General features: G+C 40.2%; 1 protein-coding gene across 5 annotated transcripts in view; it reads left to right on the top strand.

Moving 5' to 3' along the window:
- LOC129723132 (sodium channel protein 60E) overlaps nt 1-21,610 on the top strand; it is a 380,238-nt gene extending 358,628 nt beyond the window's left edge. For 4 of the 5 annotated variants that reach the window (XM_055677123.1, XM_055677121.1, XM_055677122.1 and 1 more), the window contains 5 exons: nt 53-255; nt 318-947; nt 1,004-1,599; nt 1,662-1,832; nt 2,002-21,610. In XM_055677123.1, the coding sequence (XP_055533098.1) occupies nt 53-255; nt 318-947; nt 1,004-1,599; nt 1,662-1,832; nt 2,002-2,498 (2,097 nt within the window). In that variant the 3' untranslated portion in view covers nt 2,499-21,610. The remainder of the gene's footprint in view (nt 1-52; nt 256-317; nt 948-1,003; nt 1,600-1,661; nt 1,833-2,001) is intronic. The other variant, XM_055677124.1, reaches the window with a different exon arrangement.
- The last annotated feature ends 558 nt before the right edge of the window (nt 21,611-22,168 follow it).

Genomic DNA, 22,168 nt, shown 5'->3' with positions numbered 1-22,168 from the left:
GTCGTTGAGAATCGTAACTGTTCCGCTCATGATAGTTCATGTTTGTCGGTAGGCTGCCAAAGGTATACGAAAGTTGTTATTTGCCTTAGTGGTATCACTCCCAGCACTGTTTAATATTGGAGCACTGTTAGCGTTGATAACGTTTATCTATGCCATCATTGGCATGTCACTTTTTGGGCACGTACGACAACAGGGGGCCCTGGATGACATGGTAAATTTCGAAACATTCGGAAGAAGTATGCAGCTTTTATTTCGGTAAGGATTTTTTCCTGGGCGACGAATCAAGTTTAAGTAAAACGTGACTTTGTCCATTCTAGACTGATGACATCGGCCGGTTGGAACGATGTTTTAGAATCACTAATGATACAACCCCCGGACTGTCAGCTGGCCCAAGACCTATCGAACGGTGACTGTGGCCACCCCCTGCTAGCTATCACTTACTTCACCAGCTTCATTATAATCAGTTATATGATTGTAATCAACATGTACATAGCTATCATTTTAGAGAACTTTAATCAAGCACATCAGGAGGAAGAAATCGGCATCGTGGAAGATGATCTGGAGATGTTCTACATTCGATGGTCGAAGTATGATCCCCATGCGGGACAATTCATACACTTTAACCAGCTGTCGGACTTTATCGCTTCGCTGGATCCGCCGCTGGGTATTCCGAAACCCAACACGGTGGCGCTGGTTTCATTCAATCTTCCAATATCTAAGGGCAACAAGATTCACTGTCTTGATATACTGCACGCGCTGGTCAAACATGTTCTCGGTCATGTCGAGGAAACTGACAATTTCAAGCAGCTGCAGGATCAAATGGACCAAAAATTCAAAAAGCAATTCCCCACCCGAAAAGAGCTGGAAATCGTTTCGTCAACGCGTATCTGGAAACGGCAGGAAAAGGCTGCTAAAACCATTCAAACGTCATGGCGAGAATATCTGAGGTAATTTTTGATTGCAAATCCTGAATAATTACACTACAATTATTTATTATTAATAGGCTTAAGAGAGAGCGCGAGCGATCGCCGATGTCACTGGATGACGAGAACACACAAACATCGAGTCCCGGTGGTTGGCAGAGTAAGTTATCGGCGCTTAATTTCTTGCACCTCCAGGTGCACCGTCGCGGCACAGCTACCTCAAGTCGTGCTTCGTCACGCAAGTCATCACGCGCGTCCGACGATTCTAACCTGAGCGAACTGGCCGGACCCTGGCTAAATTTGCCGCTGATGCTCGTCTCCGGTACCAGCGATATGGTGAAGGATGTCAAACAGCAGCACAGCAACGGATTGGAGCTGAAAGACACACCCGAGTTAAAGGTTCGCAGGAGAAGTTTCTATAACTTTTTTCTGCGCCATCAGGATGCTGTAGAGGAATCCAACAACACACCGCAAGCACGCAAACGCTCATTCAAGGGCAGTGAAACCAATTTATCGATAAGTGCACCCATGGACAAATCCCCACAAGCACCTGTGGCACCAACCACTCCTACACCGAAGCACAAACGAGCAACGAGTTTCGTCAAAAAGAAGCCACCCTTGGAGCGTGGTTTTTCGGCACAAAGCGCGTTGCGACTTAATCGCAATGCATCGGTCGGTGAGTATCCCTTCTCAAAGTTAAATGCACCGAGCTTCGAACACAATTTGGATATGTTCTAGCTGACGATAGTCTTTCTGCATCGACCGCCGATGTAAGCATTTTAGTAACCAAGCCATCTCCAGATGTACCCACAGGTCCTAGCCTCAACACGATGCCAGGTGAAGCCACATTGGTACACGTTTTAGTTCATCGTGAAAGCGAAGAATACCAATCGGACGTAGACGATAAAGGTAAGGTGCCGTGTGCTCACATGTTGAACCACTTGCACAACACAGCAATACAATATTCACTTCGCAGTTGCTGTACATCATCTTATGTGTGTTTGTTTGCACCCTGATCACCGTGTGTGTTTCTTTCTTTCTCTTTTCCGTGTCTGTTTCTCTTTCACTTCTCTTCTAGACGAGACTAAAGTGAAAGAACCCCGTGATCCCTCCAAAGCTAGCGATATTAAAATATCTCCTGGCACGAATATTGATTATCAAATTCTAGGTGGAAACGAAGACGGTCCCCGGCCGGTAGTTACCATCTGCGTTGAAAGCCCTAAGGAATCACCGGAAACCCCGGATCAGCAGAAGGAGCTGGCTGCTCAGCAGCCGGACACTGTTATCGACATGATCGATCCAGAACCGATCGACGTCAATCTTCCACGCGATACCTCCAACATATTCTACGATTACGAAGAGCCGAGGGACGTGCAACCAACACCTCCGGAAATCCCTCCAAGGTCGCATCCTTCCCAACGCTTGCCTGATCTAGACAAGATCGAGTACGACGTTCAGCAGATGAGTAGCAGCACCAGCGGTGCAGATACCCCTTGCAGCAGCAGCAACAGCAGTCACAGCATGACGGATGGCCAATGCCCACCCGGAAGTGGTAACCTGCGAAGAACCAGCTGACCAACCGATTCGCCACCGAACAAAAACAACGACAGCGGCTGCCATCAGCCAGACCCCAGTAGTTGACAATCTTCATCAACTTTTTGAGTGAATTTTTGGCCGCCAGCTCCCTTTTGGTTCTCTGTGCTGCAAAGTAGATGCCGACATTTTGTACCTCATATCTTTACGCTTGTAGCGTAGGGGCAAGATTCCACTAATTGGTGCAGCACGCGACTGCAAGAACTCGATAAGACTTTCTCTCGAGATGTAATTTGGTGTAGATAATTTCGCTTCTCCTGGTAAGAATTTGATACCAAACTTCGGTTCTATCTGGCTGTAAATATCCATTCTTCCCCTTCTGATAAAATCTGTACATTCACGATCGAGAAGAGTGTTAGGGTTCAAAGAAATTTCTTTTTTAGGAAACTATCGAAGCTTCGATGGTATTAGCAGAGTAAAAATATATTTTTGTATTTTTTCTATCTGTAGGGTTATATATTACCAAACTAATTCGGGATTTTGATTCGCAGAATCGATGCCACTAATGTACTGAATTGAGAGGCTTTTTTGTGTTTGGACAACTAAAGTATTCGACTGGAATACGGTTTTTAGTTTTTGGAGGCAGTTTAGTCTCATTAGATGTTTCTAGAAAAGGGTTTGCAATTGTAATGCCCACAACGACACTATACATCAAAACAGGTCAAAGAATTTCTTTTTAGAGCTTAGGGTGCAAGTATATCATTATAACGAACTGTGTTCTTCGATCCACTTTGTATTTTGAGCTTGACATTACTGAGGACTTGCTGTCTTCCACTGACGAATTTTAAAACTTTCCTCAACAGTCGGTACGGTCACAGTGATGCACGAAATGAAGTTTTTTCATTTATCTCTTTTGTTTTCGAGGAAAGCAAGAATAAGGCAATCCACGGGTGACGTTTTTTTGCTTGTACGTTTGTTATTGTTGGTGTTTTTCAAGCTGTAAAATCAAAACACGGCCAAAACCGAAATCTTTTAATGTCGGCAATAATATCAAAAGTGATTTTATATTGTTGTATTTAGGAATGGCACTCGCGATACTAGAGCTACCGATCGGATAACATTTGTTTTTCACGCTTCTGGATCCGGATTGCATGCAAGTTGAGACCGATCGAACATACATAAAGCTGTCATAAGTTGAAAACAGACAGAAATCAGCTGATCGCAACTGTCTCGTGGATTGCCTTATACAATCTTTTTCATTATGTTCATTTTAAGTTTCATTCAAGTTCCACTGGAAAAAAAATTTCTGCTAGAAAAAAAAACATTTCAGGTTTAAATTGACAAAAGCTTCAAACTTACCTAAAAGCAAACTAAAACATTTCAATAGGTAATAAAACCTACTTTAGCCTTCAGTACCTCTTGCTGTCTCTTCGGCATGCTCTCCGCAAGGTTTTTGAGATGTTGTATGTCGAGTTCTTTCCAGACGCGTTCCACGGCTTCGAAATAACTGTTTTTGGTGGTTTTGTCAACCCGGACGTCGAGATTGATCCGATAATTTTCAATGGCGTTGAGGTCCGAGATTCGTGAAGGCCATTTCATCGGTTCGATGAGGCGCCACCGAAAGAATGACTAGGTGAGCTTGGCTGTGAGCTTGGGTTCGTTATCCTGCTAATAAACGTAACGATTTCCAAGCTCCGTCTTGAGCAATGCAACTTCGAAATTTTCACATGGGATTTTGCAGTATAAGTCTGCCACCATGAGAAGTGCGCCTTATTTGCTCAACACTTTCAACAGATATCTCGTAGCTCTACGGCTACAACGGCAGAGATTGGCTCAACTGGCAGGATAGTATCCCCAGAGACGTCATTGACTTCAACTCATTCGTGATAACTAACCGCCAAGTGGAAGCTGCAATAGACAAAACGCATTCTTCTTCCGCTCCTGGGCCTAATGGTTTTTCTTCTTGCATTCTGAAAAAAAATTAAAGCTATATTAGTACGCCTACTAAACTTGCCATTTAACTTTTTTTTTTAACTCAAATATTTATTTAGGCTCAACCGCAAAGCATAACGGGGCTGAATATCTTTTGGAGTTAGGAAAAGCAAGCTTGAGTAGAGCCTGTATCCCGACTGCTCCTCCTCAAACAGGCATAAAAACCCTCTCATCTTTTCTCTTTTATAAATACAATTTAAAAATACATATCATTTAAACCTACGGCTAACAATAACAATAACAATTAAAGTTTTTCTCTGTATGAGTAAATATCATTTCTTAATACTATTCGCTGGGGTGTGATGGTTCCTTATCTCTTAGAAATCAAAACTTATATCTATGTTCGGTGGATCATGTCTCTCAGAAAGAAGCGATGATTCATGTGTCTCTAAAAAGATCAATAAAAAAAAAGAAGAAAAGGAACAGAATTAGTGTGAAACTTTTTGATGGAGGTTGTGTTGGAACATAAGAAGAAGAAGCAAGGAGATAATCAAATTCGATACTTGATATCTCTCAAAAAATCATAAATAGGCATTACAAGCGCGAGGTTGCGACTAGCAAGCGCATCCCGTACTTGCAATGTAAACGTCACTTTTTGTTTTCGGAGAGAATCAATAAGCTTGGTCCTTGCTCTGTGGTACTTAGGGCATACGAAGACTATATGATCAATATCTTCGTACCCTTCACATTCGCACAGATTACTATCGACTAATTTTATTCGATAAAGGTGTGCATTTGCAACATAGTGATTGGACATTAGGCGCGAAATAAGTCGAATGAAATCTCGAGTTAAATCTAACCCTTTGAACCAAGCTTTTGCAGACACTTTGGGCGAAATCGAGTGCATCCATCGCCCAAGATCGTCTTTATCCCATTTTTCCTGCCAGTTTGCCAGGGCCAGTTGTCGAGGCAGGTGAAAATACTCGGTATAGGTGATCGGTCTATCAAAGATATCTCCTTCTATGGCACCCCTTTTCGCTAATAAATCAGCTTCTTCATTGCCTGGGATTGAGCAATGAGAGGGGACCCACACAAAGCAGGTAATGAAAGACCGATCAACCAGCACTTCTAATATCCGTCTAATTTCCGGAAGGAAATAGGACGGGTGCTTGACCGGTTTAATCGATCGGAGAGCTTCGATAGAACTGAGGCTGTCCGAGAAGATGAAATAATTGCCTGGTGTCTTGAGCTCGAAAATTCGCAGCGAATTGTGTATGGCAGCTAATTCAGCTACGTATATGTAGCAAGGCTGTGCCAGTTTGCGGGATATGTAATGATCTGTGTTAAAAATGCCATATCCGGATTGTCCATCCAACACAGATCCGTCCGTGAAAAAGGAGTTCTGTTCTGGGAGGTGGCCGAATTTTGCCGAAAATATTGATGGCACAACTGTTGGTTTAAGGTGTTCGGGAATTCCATGGATTTCTTGTTTCATCGTCAAATCAAATACAACAGAAGAATTGTTGAGCGATGTTGAAATCTCACGGGATGGAGCAACAACCGAAGGGTTTATCTCCATGGACATGAACCGCTGGTATACTGACATACAGGGTTTCTGAACAACTTCCAAACATTTCTCGTAGTTCGCAATAAGTATTGTATTTGCTATTTCCGATCTAATGAAGAAACGAAGAGCCAACTCGAATAGCCTCTTTTTGAGTGGTAGTACTCCCGCAATGACCTCTAGAGACATGGTATGTGTCGATTGCATACAGCCTAGAGCGATACGCAAACAACGGTATTGTATCCTCTCTAGCTTCAGCATGTGTGAGGCTGCGACTCCTCTGAAGCATATGCTGCCGTATTCTATTACGGGGAGAATAGTGGTTTGGTAGAGTCGTATCAAATCCTCTGGATGCGCTCCCCATGATGTTCCTGTTACCATCCGAAGAAAATTAATTCTCGGTTGGCATCTTTGCTTCAGGTAATTGACATGTTTTTCCCATGTGCACTTAGAGTCATACCATACTCCTAGATACTTGAAGCTAGGTGACTGAGTGATGGGTCTTCCGGACAGAAGTAGCTCGAAACGAGGTGGTGGTCGCTTTTTTGAAAAGACTACCATCTCCGTTTTTTCAAGCGAGAACTCGATTCCAAGACTACTGGCCCAACCGGTCAGATTATCTAGCGTGTTTTGCAGGCTGTTTTTCATGTCAACAGCCAGAGACGCCGTGACTGATACTACGCAGTCGTCAGCTAACTGGCGCATTGTGCAGCCGTCCGTCAAGCATGGGTCGATGTCACTGATGTAGAAGTTGTACAACAGCGGACTCAGACAGGAGCCTTGGGGGAGACCCATGTAGCTTGTTCGTGTTTTTGTTGAAGAACCGTGGTTGAAAAGTAAACGCTTTTCAGACAGCAGGTTGATCAAAAAATTTGTCAATATAGGGGAGAATCCTCTTTGATGCAGTTTCTTGGAAAGAATTTCGATTGAAACTGAATCAAATGCACCTGTGATATCCAGGAAAACCGAAGTCATTTGTTGTTTGCTGCCAAGAGCCATTTCTGCTTCTGTAGCTAGCAATGCCAGGCAATCGTTAGGGCCCTTGCCCCTACGAAAGCCGAACTGGGTCTCTGATGGTTAGTTGATTCTGCCCAGTTGTCAAGTCTACGCTTATTAAACAGTTTAAGAAATCGTAGCTTGGCCGAGTCCGACAGGTTTTTCATCAAATTGAATTTGATCCTGTCCGGTCCTGGAGCCTTGTTCTTGCAAGACGCAAGGGCAATTGGAAACTCCAGCATTGAAAATTCTGTTTCTTCAATCGCCGTTGGGTCGCTGAATATCTGCTGTGATGGGACAGCATCTGGACATAGCTTTTTCGCGAAATCATAGATCCAACGTTCAGAGTATTCCAAAGCCTCATTGTTGTCGGACCTATTGCGCATTTTCCGAGCTGTATTCCAGAGATAGCTCATTGAAGTATCTCTGGGTAGCGTGCTTATGAAATTTTGCCAGTACGATCTTGTTTTAAGTTTGTGCAGTTTAGTCTGTTCCAGTTCCAGCTCTATAAACTGATCAAAAAGTTGAATGGAATGATCTTTCCTGAATGCTATGTATGCTGCTTTTAGAGTTTTTTTCATCTCGGTGCATTCTTTGTCCCACCATTGTTTGTTAGGACGAATTTTCAACTTATTCTCAGGGGCGGGCCTCGTTTGAGATTGCAACGCGCTATCTAAAACTAATGCTGCAAGAAAGTTGTATTCGTCGGATGGAGAAAGCTCATCGGTTGTTTCGAGCTCCTGGGATATCATGTTCGAGAATTTTTCCCAATCAATATTCCGGGTGAGATCATACTCTACTTCGACTGTGGTAACAGACTGAAGCCTGCTCATAATCGAAATACTTATTGGCAAATGGTCACTACCATGGGGATCTTGAATTATCTCCCATTTACAATCCAAAGCTATTGAGGAGGAACACATAGATAAATCTAAAGTGCTCTCTCGTATTGGAGGCCTTGCTATTCGTGTAGCTAACCCAGGTATGTTTAATAGGGTCAAATCGAACTTGTCTAGTAAGCTTTCAATAAGTATAGCCCGGCTATCATCTCCAGGTGCTCCCCACGCCATACCGTGAGAATTGAAGTCACCCAAAAGAAGGCGTGGTGTCGGAAGCAGTTCCGTTATTTCTGCTAGCTGCAGCCGGTTTAAAGTAGCTCTAGGTGGAATGTAGACTGATGCGACAGTGAGGCCCTCGCCAGCAATTGTTATATGGCAAGCAACAATTTCTATACCATCAATTGCTGGAAGGGGAATTCGGAAGAATGGGTAGCATTTTTTGATACCTAGGAGTACTCCACCGTAAGAGTTTCCTCGGTCTGATCGGATGATGTTGAAGTCTCGAAAGGTTAGTGTCGAATCAGTTGATAACCATGTTTCAGATAGCGCGAAAATATCGCATTTGGTATCGTGAAAAAGTAGTTTAAATTTTTCTAATTTAGGGATCAAGCTTCTACAGTTCCATTGGATGATCCTTGTTGTCGGTTCGTCGCTCCGGTTGTCTGAATTAGACATCGCAGGATACGAACGCGAGGAGGGGCCATTTAGTGCTCAGTTGCTTACCCAACATGCAAATTGTCGGAAGCCAAGGACTCTTAAGAGCATCGGATAAACCAAAAGTGGTAAATATCCATTCAATGATCATTTTGAATGAAATACGTCCATCAGTAGACGGTATTTCAGATTCCGATGACATCTTGTGGGTGGGGGCAGATTGTTTCCCCGGGAGTTTGGGGAACTCCTTATCGCAATTAACCTTGAAACCAGGTGGTGGTGTTTTAGCATCTTGTTTGGCAGCGGGACCTCGTGGGGTATCATTTAGTGTCTTCTTCTGTTCCTTTCTAGGAAGTTTTGGAGAAGATGCACTCGGCCGTTTTCGCACAGCTCCAGTTGACGGGAGAGGCTGATAAACTTCATCGTCATCGTTTGAATCATCGTTCTCCAAACTGGAGTAGCGATTTTTTTCCTGCTGTAAGGCAGCCTTTAGCATCTGAGCAAATGACTGCTTACTGCGCTGTTTTGTCGATTTTTTCAGTGCGTCAAAGCGTTGTTTATATTTTTCGCACGTCTCGACTTTGTGTGGGCTACCACCACATAGGGAGCATTTCGCTTCCTGCTCGCTACAAGCATGGTTACTCTCCATGATTTCCCCACATTTGCAGCATTTGGTTTTATTGCTGCAGTAGGTTTTCGTGTGACCTAACTGCAGACAATTTGTACACGACATGACTTTTGGAATGAAAAGTCGTACCGGTAGCCTGAGCTTGTACAGCTCAAAAGTCTGGGAGCACTTTCCCTTCGAAGGTGACTCGAAACGAATCGTTCGGAGAGTATTTGCCCATACTGTCCTTAGAGTACATTCTTCGGCACTCTGAGACTTTAATTTTTGGAAGGTTTGGGTTTTTTAACCGACCCGCTCCTTCCAAAACTTCTTTTTCTGTGAGGTCGGGTTCTGTTATTACGCCCTCGATCTCAGTTGCTCGAGCCGGAATATACACCCGGTACTCGATTGTGAAGTTTTGATCTTCAACAACCTCATTTGCTTGTTGGAGATCAGAAAAAGTGGCCTTCAATTTATCTGCTTCAACTTTATAAACCTCAACCAAGCTGGTATATCTTGTTCGCAGAAGTTTACAAATTTGAACGACCTTCAGGGGTTTGTTTCTGGGCCGGAAATAAACCACCCAACGAAGTCCAGGTCGACCTTCCTGATACTTTTTAACCCGCGTTGGTTCACCAACGGGTGCAGTAATCAAAGCTGTCTTGCGAAGTCTTTTGCGCTTTTTCACAACGCCAAAAAACTCGCCACTACTATTTTCGGGTATTTCAGAAAAGTCCAGCCCGGACTCATTACCTTCAGAGGAAGATGAAAGGTCCGGGGGGATAAGTAGTCCACCCACCGCCATTTACGGCCGCAAACTGTCTATTTTTAAATATTATATGCACAGTTTAATAATACGAAAAAAAAAGAATGATTTTATGTGAAGGAAAGACAAAGAGGAATAAGAAAACGTATGTATATATATAAATAGAAATGAGAAAAGAGAATGAAGTCACTTATCTTATCTATGTAGATGTGTATCGCCAGCACCGGTTGCGTTACCGCTGCTCTAAATGGCTGCTGAGCAGCAGCGCCGCTTACTTTCCCCCGTTGGGGTTCCACTACCAGTTGAATCGACCTTTTAAGGGCTATTCCCACTGCTTCCGTTCCGGGACCGGGCTCGTCCGGGACTTTTCATGCATTCACACTGCGCCGTGCTTGAACCGTGCCTGCGCTGCGCTCTGGCTGAGAAATGTTGATGTGTGTATGTGAAAGAACGTCTTTCTCTTTTTTTCGTACCGCAGCTCACTCAGCGCGAAATATGTCACTACAACATACACGCATCCACCCGAGTGCCTTCCGTGCACTTTCCGGCCAACAAAAAGTATCGTCGGCAACGATAGTTTTTCTCTCGCACTGCGGCAGCACAACGGCAACTCAACGCTGCCCCGGTCTGGGCACGGCGCGTCGGTGTGAATGCGTTCATAAGAACGCATGCAATCAATCTCAAACGAGCCCGGACGACACGCGGAACAGCCACGGCCCGGTCCCGGCCCGGTCCCGGAACGGAAGCAGTGGGAATAGCCCTTTATGCTGCGGGACGAGCAATATGAAGCCGAGTAAGCACGACACCTTTCAGCTCTCGCGCCAAAAACGCCGCTACGCTGGTAAGACGCCACTACCACACACTACACACGCCTTATGTGTTGCGCTTGCACTGGTTGCGTTGCCGCCGCACTGAATATCTGCTGATCGACAGCGCCGCCAACCGTTCCCCGTCAGGGTTCCACTAACAGTTGAATCGTTCTTTACTGTTGCGGGACCAGCACGACACCTTTCAGCTCTCGCGCCAAAAACTCACTGCACATGCGAACGCTAAAAAGAAGCGGGAGTAAATTCGGAAATACTGCAGAGCATATAAGAAAAACGACTCTCCTGCTCGGCTGCCGAAGAAGCAATGCCATTTAACTTTTCAACGGTACTCCCACAGACCGTTATTATCAAACAAAAAATACCATCAAAACATTGAACGTCAGTTTGTTTGTTATGATGTTCTTCATCTTTGGATAAATTCAAAAAAAAATCGTTGAGAGCATTTTTGAGTTATGTCCATTTTATGTTAAAATGGCCGATATTCTTAGGAAATTCATACACACTGTAATTGGTTTTAGTCCCTCAGATTTCAATGGTATAGATATTTTGCCTACCTATGGGCAATTGGCATAACCAAAAAACAAGCCTAAAGCCTGTAGTACACTCTTTGTCCAATGGTCAAATATTTGACCTTCTGACATAATGGTCAAATTTATTTGACATCATGGTTATTGTTTGCCCGTGTTTGCCCCATGTTAAAATTGGAGAGTGACAAACAATTATATTTGACCAAATTTTTATCTGTCAAAAAGTGACAAATATTTGACGCTCGGCTTCCGATCACCTCACACCCACTCGTCCGGAGATTTCCTCCCAGGTCGCGGCACATATCGGTTTGTTGTCATAGGCAGTGATGCCACATATGCAAATTTATCCTTATATATAGGGGAAAGTAGGTAAAGACGGACACTGCGGGTAAGATGGACACTTTCAATATTTCACAAACTAGAATATATTATGATAGTTGAGTGATGCGAATACCTTCTTTATAGTGTGTTAATGCTTTTGAGTTGCATTATCGGTTTTCAGCAAGCAAACTGTCAAATTTGTGAGTAAAACAAAGAATATTTTCTTGAACGCGCAACTTGATGTAATTTTTATTTCACGGAAAATAGTGAAAAACTCGTGAAACTTACGTGTTTTCATTTGTTCACAATAGTAAAGTGATTAATAAGTCTTTCCTCGGTTTTCTAGTGAAAATCCAGCAGATTTTCGATGTTCCGATGAAGAGCTACGATCGTTTGAAAAATTTACAACCATGTCGGGCAAGACGGACACACTAAGGTAGGGAAAGATGGACACACGGATTTTCCAAGAATTTTCACATGTAGCATCTGTTGTGTACTACAGATGTTCACAAAGTACACCCGCGAGAGAAACCAGCAGATTATAATCACTTATCAGTTAGAACAGGCCATATAGGCGGAGAATTTTCGCCTTCATCGAAACCCATCCTCTCAAACTGTTCACGTGATGTATAGATAGACTCTAATAACGTAGAGTAATGTATGGCCATCACTTAACACATAAATCAAAAGAATACTTAAAGGTGGACACTCACAAAAAAGATGTAGTGTGAGTGTCCACCTTTACCTTCGTAGTGTCCATCTACCCACCCCAAGTGTCCGTCTTTCCCAACCATGTCAAAAAACAGCAATTTGTAGTCTTATTTTTGAAGACCAAAAACACATAAAACTCGGAGGAAGTTCACTAATACCAAAAATGATTATGAAAACAAATGACCTTAAGTTTCAATTTGTATGACTACTGCGATCTAAATAGCAATACCTAAGTAATTATTTAGGTTAAACCTTAGGGTGTTCGTCTTTACCTACTTTCCCCTACAGATTATTTACGTATATTTCATACAGATATCTGCATATACAGATTACAGATTTTATGGAAATAATACAGATTTATACAGATGTTTTTGGTTTTCATGAGGTCGTTTATCAAACTTCTTGTTACTGTAGAAAAACAATTCGGGATTACGAAGCTGCTGATATTTGTTTGGTTTTTCGCATAAGAGAACAAAGGAAAAAAATATTTTTTTTTTGTAAACACGCATACTCTGTCAATTTATACGAGAGTTTACGTGAGCGTGAGCAGCCTTCTTTTTGAGCTTCGTAGTCGCGAGTAATGAGCATGAATGCTGCTAAGCGTTTTGGAGGTTTTATTATATTTATTTGTTACGTGTAAACGTGTGCATGAATGACTCACCGAAGTTATGTTAAACAAGCTGTTTCGCGTTTTTTAAGAAGGAGGTGTTCAGTACATAGGCAGATTTTTATACAGATATTTTGGGATTTAACCAAGGTGGCAAGATTTTCTGACCCTTAAAATGCAGATGAAAATGTGTCATAGCTGGTCATAGGCTCTGCGCGAGCTGTTTCTCGTAGAACTTACGGGTGATGAAGGTGTTCCATCGCTTCACGATCTCGTTCCTCCTGTTGGCGCTTTTTCCTTCGAAGGACCGAGTTCTGCCTGTTCCGCGCACGTTTATATCGTTCCACATTCGCTCTCGTGCGCTGCTGCAGCATTCTCGCCCGTGCTTCATTCTTCGCCTCTACCAACTGTTTGCATTTGCCGTCAAATCAGTCGTTTTTTTTTTTTTTGATTCGGGGCGACTGTACCTAGTGCCACTATAGATCATTGCACACGAAACATACCCTCACTTTTCTGACACTTCCCATGGGTTTGTTTACAATGTGTTCCATTCACTTTTTATGTGATAGGAGTAAAAATGAGTACGAAAAAGATGGGAAAATACTCCGCCTATGCAAATTCGTTACTGTGATCTTTTGGTGTATTCTTGGAAACGTAATTTTTAACAAGACACTTCCGCATTTTTATTTTGGCCGAAAATTTTACTATGTAAACAAACCCGCGAAAACTGTCAAATCCATTTCTTCTTCTTGTTTTGTGACGTCATCGTGCAATGATCTATACCCGTGCTACTTATGGCGGATCGTATGTCCCATCAACCATCCTCAAAAAAGCCTAGCAGCCATGGGATCCCGTAGTTGGTCGATGTCAGGTCGCGGCGTTTGACTCAAACGCGTGCTGTACACCGTGTTTTGAGCGCAACTGATAGTCTGAATCTATGTTCGCCTTTGCGATATATGCGAATGTTCCGTCGATTAGGACGTGGTCAATATGCTTTTCCGTACGTTGGTCGTGTACTATTGCGGCTTACAGCGTTCTCTTTGTCAAATTTGACCCGTTCGGCTTCCATGTAAACTTTCCTTGGACCCCTTCGATTCGGGTCCGAAGAGAAACCGGAAACTGAACCCCGAACCCTGGATTGACCGGATAGTTACCTTCGAGATTTTCTTCATTTTAGGTTCCGGCATCGGTTTTAGAGCTCCTTCCTCTGCCTGGGCGATCCACTACCGATCCGTATGTTTTCAGCTTGAGAATTTTTCCGACCGACCCCTTGCTTTGAAACTGCCCGGTACGATCCACCGGGAATCGCTGTTGACATGACAGCGTTCTCCTTTTTTTTTTTATTTTACCAAGCGCGAACACGTGTACACATTGTGTCTTCAAACCACAAGAACAGATGGCTTGTCCTTCGAGATATTTCCTTGCATACTTCGAAAGCATAATGTGTTTCAAAATCTCTGCCACCTTTCCTCTTCCAGTTGCCGTATAATATTCCTAATCTGGAAGCTGTTTGAAGTCTGCCTTGACGTAAGTTTCATCATCCTGTACCACACAATCAGGAGCATCTCCAGCTTGACTTGTTTTTCTTACCGTTACGATTTGTCACCACCTTTTCGTAAGTCGATAGTTCGGCACGATTTTTAGCTCGATTTACAGTTGCAGACGACACTCTCGGCTTTTTCCCCAACTGAAGAGCAAACGTCAAAACCAAACAAAAGGCATGATACTATAAACACACATATTTAAAATGAGGGTTGTTCGAGTTTTTTTATACACGATAAAAAAAATCTGCAAATTGAAGTTAACCCATTTTTGACCTTAACACCTTTTTTTTCGCCTATTCCCCATATGTCAAAATGCAAAATGATGCTGAAAATGTACGTGTGAATAATTATTCTGCATGGCTGCTAAACCACAAATTTAACAATATAACATTCGTAAAACGTTTGAAAAATAGTAAATATTGTTCAACGAATAATTGTAAGATTATAACTCACAGAAAAAAAAAACAAAATTCATCCACCTAGCGGTGCAACCCAGCCTTTCTCTTTCGCACTTATTATTTGTCTGAATAGATTTACATGAAACCCTCAATTTATATAAAAAAAATACACCTTGATAATTTCTGCTGGATTTATTTTTCACTCTAAATAACGAATTTCTGGTAGCCAAAAGCACAACGGTATAACATAACTGTTGTTCGGTATAACATACACACATACAGACACACACACATACAGAAAATGCTCGGCTCGTCGAACTGAATCGAGTGATATATGACATTCGGCTCTTTGGAGCCCTTTTATATCTTCGGTTTTGCAAGTGGTTGCTATACCTTTCTAGGAGAAAGGCAAATGAGCCTAACGCTATCAGTCTTTGAATATAAAGTACTTCAAAGAAAACAGTTAAATAGGCATATGTTCCGACGGGAAGCTTCTATTGTATATGATCTAAAATGAATTTTCTCGATCCTTCTAATCAATTAGGTTGTTTAGCTTCACCAATTTCTATAAATCATCTTAAAAAGCTGCGCTTTGATGCATTCGAACAGCTCGAAATCTATAGAACGACTCAGAAAATTAGACTCCTTAGCTGATAGATAATAGAAATACTCAGAGAGGGATAAGCCATTTTAGCAACAAGATTTCACATGTCAGAGGTGCCAGATCTTTTCTCAAAGCGCAATGTTGACTAACTTTTTCATTCGACTCGTATAACTGATGGTGACGGTAGAAGTTCTGGGGAACAAAAAATGCATCACAAAAATCGCGAAGGTGTTAAATTTTATGTTTATGTTTAATTTCATATACTTTCATCATAATTTATCCTTATTATGTTAACCATAGAAAAGGTTTGTGAACCACCAGTTATAAATCACTGTGATAAAGCAATTTTGTAGCAGTATCAATGCATTGTTTGGCAATAGAACATGAAAAAGTTGTGAAGATAAATATGTCCCTTATTGTACTTGATTGAAATACCTCTCAGTGAGTTACCTTTCTTGTTCGTTTGGCTCGGCTTTGACATGTTCGATTGGCTCTCAACATTCTCTCGGCTTATCTCTTCCTTTGAATATTGCTAAAATATAAAGATCAGAAAACCGTGCATAGCCAAACAACCCTATCCACATTGATTTGTTCATATGAAGCAATCAATTACCGAGGTGCAAGACATGAAATAAACCGAGAAAGAGCTAAGTGAAGTTGACTCACTTTTTCTGTGTGAACTTATCACTGCTACCAGAGACATTTGATCTACGGAGCCTATACACCAGAGAGACGCAGAGACACTCACCGTTAAGGCAACTATCAAAATCAAAACGGATAACGGCAATGCAAAATTATTAGTCAGCCTATACACCAGAGAGACGCCGAGACACTCACCGTTAAGGCAACTGTCAACATCAAAACGGGCGAGTTGTATCATTTTGCATTGCCGTTATCCGTTTTGATGTTGACAGTTGCCTTAACGGTGAGTGCCTTGTCATTTCTCTAATGTATAGGTTCGCTAAAAATTATACCGCTCGCCCGTTTTGATGTTGACAGTTCCCTTAACGGTGAGTGCCCTGTCATTTCTCTAATATACAGGTTCACTAATTTGATCTATTGTGATATTGCTCAAGTGTTTTCTGTACTCCGCTTATCAAAGCGAATACTGTTACCTTGCGGCAACGGAGCTCCCCTGACACTCATAATAAAGGCGATTCTCCGATTCTGTAGTAGAACTAGAAATTCTCAACCACACCTCAAATGAAGTCTAAATGAAACACATTTTAATTTTCATGTTCAGTTTTATTTTGTTTGAATCTAAAGCATATTTATTTACTCAAAACAGCTTATTTTAACAATATAAAATAAAATGAAAACAATTTTACTTCCAATTCTAACACTTTGTAAACAAGCTACCGGATCTGTCAAAAAATGAGGATATGTTTCGTTTCGCGGTGTGGCTACACCCAAACGACACTTTTGACACCGAAAATGTTTTATTTGACTTTTCGGACTACCCTTTTTCTGTTTCTCCCTACACCGAAAAAAGCAGAGTGTACTGTAGAAAGTTACCAACACATTCACACGTATGTGTCAAAACTGGTTTGTTTTGATTTTCGTTCCACGTGGTAAAGTATCAGGTAAATTTTTTCTCAGCACATTTGCGAGATGGACATATGAAATGGAAACGAGACAAAATGACGAATGCGATAATGACCAAAACAAAACGAATTGACAGCTATCCCATTATTACGCATACCAATGCAATGACACTGAAAATGTTTTTTTTTAGCTGCAAGGTATAGCACGAAAAAAGTGTAGCTACACCGCGAAAACGAAAACGACAACAGACAAACAGACGTGCCATTCGATGACAATTTCATCGACCAGAATAATAACGATTATTTTTAAAATTTTCTTAGTGGGTAATAATGCCGCTAGTGTCGCTATAAGCAAGCGTGCAAATTCATTATCGAAGACAAAAACCGTCAGTAATGCCGTTGGTGTTAATTTAAGCAAGCGTGCACACCCATGAGCAATTTATTTATTTATTTATTTATTTATTTATTTATTTATTTATTTATTTACAAACCATTAAAATATTAGTTGTAGTCTTTGTATACCAACATTCGAAGTATCCATATTTGATGTCATTTATTGTTCACTAAAATTTGGTACAGATTTTGCGAATCAATAGATTCTTTGTAACGGAAGCAAATTAGTTCTCCATGTAGTATACATTAGTAAATCGAATCCTTTGCGTAACTGAACTCAATCATCGTGGCCAAACTAGGCAATCGTGTATCACAAACGACTATTTGTAAAACCTTCGAAACCAAATAACAGGAAATTTGCAGTGAATCATAGAGAATGTCCATATTTAAAATACGTCTTCAATGTAGTTAAAAATCGAGTATTTTTCATATTGTTCGAACCCAACAACAACATATCCTTTAATAGTTGGTTATCTCCGATCCTAATTAGAACCTTCGATATCAACAGAGTTTTAACATTTCTTTATAGGTATTTTTAGGTATCAAATAAAGCATAGTTTTCATACACTTGATATAGAGAATCGAAAATAGATGCGGGGAAACTTGGTCTGTATATTTTGTAGCCAGCGTTTTGTGAAAAGATGGAAACGAGGATCGCATACGAAAAACTTAACAGAAAACTGAAATCGAATTTATCGTAGCTATCACATATTTAACGAAGTTGTTTCTTTTGTAAAATTACTAAAATTTCTACACTAGTATTGGCTTACAAACATCACTGCTCAAATAAAAATAAAATACAGTCGAAAAATCGAAAATATTACCAATCTAAGCGATAAGCGTAGCCAGAGGTATAATGGGAACATGTGGTAAAGTGGATATTCTAATTATTTGTAACAAAAAAAGGTGAAAAGAAAATCTTGCAAGACCCCAAACAATTCGGTACTTTTTTGAAGTAAAAAAAGAAAAGCATTCCGAAAAATTTAACATTTCTATTTTCCACATTTGCAATGTGGAAGGTCGGCACTAAGTATAGGGTAACGGGGGTATTTTGGCCCACATGCATATTTTGGCCCACCCGGTAACATTTTACGCATTTTATCTGATAAACTCAATTAATATAAGAAAATTATGCATGCAACATTGAATAACACACCCAAGAATCATACTACACTATAATTTTCGGCGAAAAACTGGCTCTAGGTAGTGTTATTTTGGAATTAGTTCATACATATTCGAAGTCATGGCTGAGTCAACCCAAAGTCAAGAGGAAGTGGTAATATACAAGTCAACGTCCGAAAGCTATTGCAACAAATATGTATGCTTTTGAAACAATTCGTTGTTTTAGTAACATCAATAAAATGTCATAGAAACAGTTTGTATACTCTAACATGTTGGAAAAAGTTGAAAAAGTGGTTATACGCATGGCCGAAATATGTTTGCCTCTTTCTGCAGCGAACATATTTTGGCCATGCCAAGTTTTGACATCTCTTTGTTTACCGTTCGGCCGTTTCACGTGAACAAAGAAGCAGCTTGTGACAATTTACGAGTAATTACTTCTAATTTATCACATTTAACGATATGAAATTGGATGAGAATGTCTGTTAAACCGCTATAAGCCAAATCATTTCATTTTTAGATGCCTAAAATTTACAAAAATTCACTGCAGAAGGATGTTCTCCTCAAACCCACTATTTTTGCTCTTAAAATACCGATGATGATCTTAAATATAATTAGTCCGAACTATTTCCATACACGTCTGTGGATATACAGGTGAGCCAAAGTAAAAATTTGGTGGACCAAAATATGTTTTTAGTACTTCGTAGAAATTTTGATATTTCTAGGATATTTTTCAATATATTGCATTGTTGAACGGTGTATATTAAAATAGACACTTAGCTTTTAACAATGGTATAATAGAGTAGGTATTTATGTTGAAAAATTGTGTTTGTTTTTAATGAACTGTGCGAACACTTCCCAAAGCTGGCCAAAATACCCCCGTTACCCTAGATGATAGAGATAAAGTTCGCGTTATTTTCCATTTTATGCATCAGTAATCTACGGAAATGTGCACGTCTTTTCCATTCGGAGCAATGCAAATTTCGCTATCATCGGCTATTATCGCTGGTTTCAGTAAAAGCCACAATTGTAATCAGTTCCAACTCGGGAAATTATCAATAGATTTTCTGCACAGCTGCTTTCACAATCAGCTGAGCAAATGCTTGAATATGATTTTTTCTTCACGATGTCGTTAATCAATCAATAAATTGTTATCGATGGAAGTCGAATTTTTGACAGTGAAAAGAAAGACAAGAAAGGCACGTTATTGCATGTAAAAATCAAGCTTTGAAAAAAACGCAATCTTATTTCTAGTTTAATAAATTAAAATAAAAGATAAATAAAAGACGAGATCACTGTGATCAATTTAAACATATACAATTAGAATATTACGTTTAACATTGAAAAAATATTTTGTGTTATTTTATCTCGGAAAATCTTTCGGTAGCGTGAGTTTGGTAACCAAACATCGTAATCCGAAGATCGTTAAGAGTTATACACCAAGTAATGTGTAAATATAGCAAGCAAAATGTGCAGAATTACAGCAGGAAGAAAATTTAGAAATATTTGGCCAGAAAATCGACAGACTGTCGCTGATAGAGCAAAAAGTTTGTTTCAAGATTCAAATTCCTATTTATGATAGTAAAATAAAATTAGTTTTTTCTGTTTTCAATCTACAGTTGCATATAATTTTTTGTTTACTTAGCAAATTATACAGCAGCTGGAGACACTCATAATTTTTACAATTATCAATATCCAAGGTTGATGGTGATGTTGTACATTCGCATTTTTTTCATGATAAGCTTCATAATATTTTATTTCCAGCAAATAATAAAGCTTCAATACGCTTAAAGTACTAAAGTATAACAATACGAATAATACAATAAATAACATCGGTTTCCTCGTTAGTAAATATGTAAAAACCAATGAAACGAGGTGCAAACATTGAATTTTGGGAATAAGAGTAACGTCGATACCTGAAGCTATCTTTCCAATCAGAAGCGCTATATTTTCCTTCACTAAATTCTCTATTAGTCATGGAAGCCATCGTGTAACATAACTTGCGGAAGTTACTAACTCCACACAATATCAAGTACATTTCTGATCGTCAACCTATTTCCTTTCGATCGATTCAAAACTTTAAGTCACGGACCATTTTAGGTATGTAAGCAAAACGAAACAAAACAAGCATATAAATAGAACAAAAATAAATGTGTAGGTCGCGAATATTCAAGGAAGAAGAATAAAACTTGTTCTTAGTATTGCATATAGTTATATCTCAGAACGAAATATGATAAAAAATAAGTCAATTAAATTGTATATTTTTAGATAAAACGACATGATACAAGCAAGAGATAAAGTTATTAGAGACTATTTATTGAATTTTCTCTTAGCATATGTAGTTCCCCAAAATTATATAAGTAGACATGACCTATTGGGAAAGAATGCATTCCAGCGAAGTCCATCACAAACGAAAACCAAATATATGAACAAGTCGAGGGTGGAAGAAACATTCTGAAAAGCTCGTAAAACTGTACATTTTGTAAATACCATAAAGCATTTAAAATGATACTGTAATCTCACACTATTCAAACGAAAATATTATTAAAAAATCAAGAGGAGGCATACAGATAAAATGAATTGTAAAAAATCGTTATACAAAAAAGCAAACTCGATCAACTGCTGTGCGAGGGAGGATGTTATCACGAATTTTCCACGTTTCTTCGCTTGTTAAGTAGTTTTAAATTTTTATAATAATATAAACACCGACAGTCAAGGGCAAACACATTTAGGTACATCAGTTGGTGATGGGCAAGGTTAGCATTAATTGAGAACGACGAAAATGCACGAACCAGTAGAAGAAAACCATTTCTACTTGATTTTTCATCCCCAGTTTGTTTGCTGCATCCACACCCACATGGCATGAGATTAGCAGGTGTGTGTTTTATCACAGAAGAAATGGGGTGTAACCTAACTGATAGACAGATCATATTTGATAAAGGAGTAGATCCTTATGCGGGAATACCCTCTCAAAATTAACAAACAAATAACATAGAAAATTTTTTATAATAGCAATCAAATAAGTTTACCTATATTTATCATGTAGCGAGTTAGTTAGAATTTTGTTGAAATATTGAAAAGTTCTAATTGAAATTGATAGATAATTATTGACAAGGTTGTGTATTTATTTGAGATCAATATCATAAAGAAACGAAACCAAAACATAGGAGTGTAAATAAAAAGTATGTCATGAAATTTGAACGGCTACAGCCTGGTTTATATTGTTTGAGTATGTCTCCCGTTTCGTAAGGTACCTATCATCTTTTTTCCCTAAACACAAATGATTCACGTTGTAAATTAAGCATTACTTTAGGACCCAGTAAAACACCAAAATCGTTTGAATGACTTTCGGTTTGAAGCCTAAAGTCTTACTTACTTTTACTTACTTTACTTTACTTTTATGGCGACAGATCATCAAGATCCTATGCCGAATCCAGAATACGTCTCCACAATACTCGGTCTTGGGCTGCTACTCTCCAGTCTCCCCTTACACCCACTGCTCTGGCATCCTCTTCGACAGCACACATTCAGCGCGTGCGCGGTCTGCCTCGCAGTCGTCGGCCTCTATCCGGTTCTCTACTAAATATTATCTTTGCCGGTCGCTCATCCGCCATCCGTGCCACATGGCCAGCCCATTGTAACCTGCCGTGTTTCATCAGCTTGACAATATCAGCGTGTTTGTATACTTCGTACAGCTCGTGATTCATGCGCCTGCGCCACACCCCGTTCTCTACTTTGCCTCCGAGTATTGATCGCAGG

Source organism: Wyeomyia smithii, chromosome 2, assembly GCF_029784165.1.
Source record: "Wyeomyia smithii strain HCP4-BCI-WySm-NY-G18 chromosome 2, ASM2978416v1, whole genome shotgun sequence".
Lineage (NCBI taxonomy): Eukaryota > Metazoa > Arthropoda > Insecta > Diptera > Culicidae > Wyeomyia > Wyeomyia smithii.
Note: the sequence above shows the minus strand (reverse complement) of the source record. Positions and strands in the feature narration are given on the sequence as shown.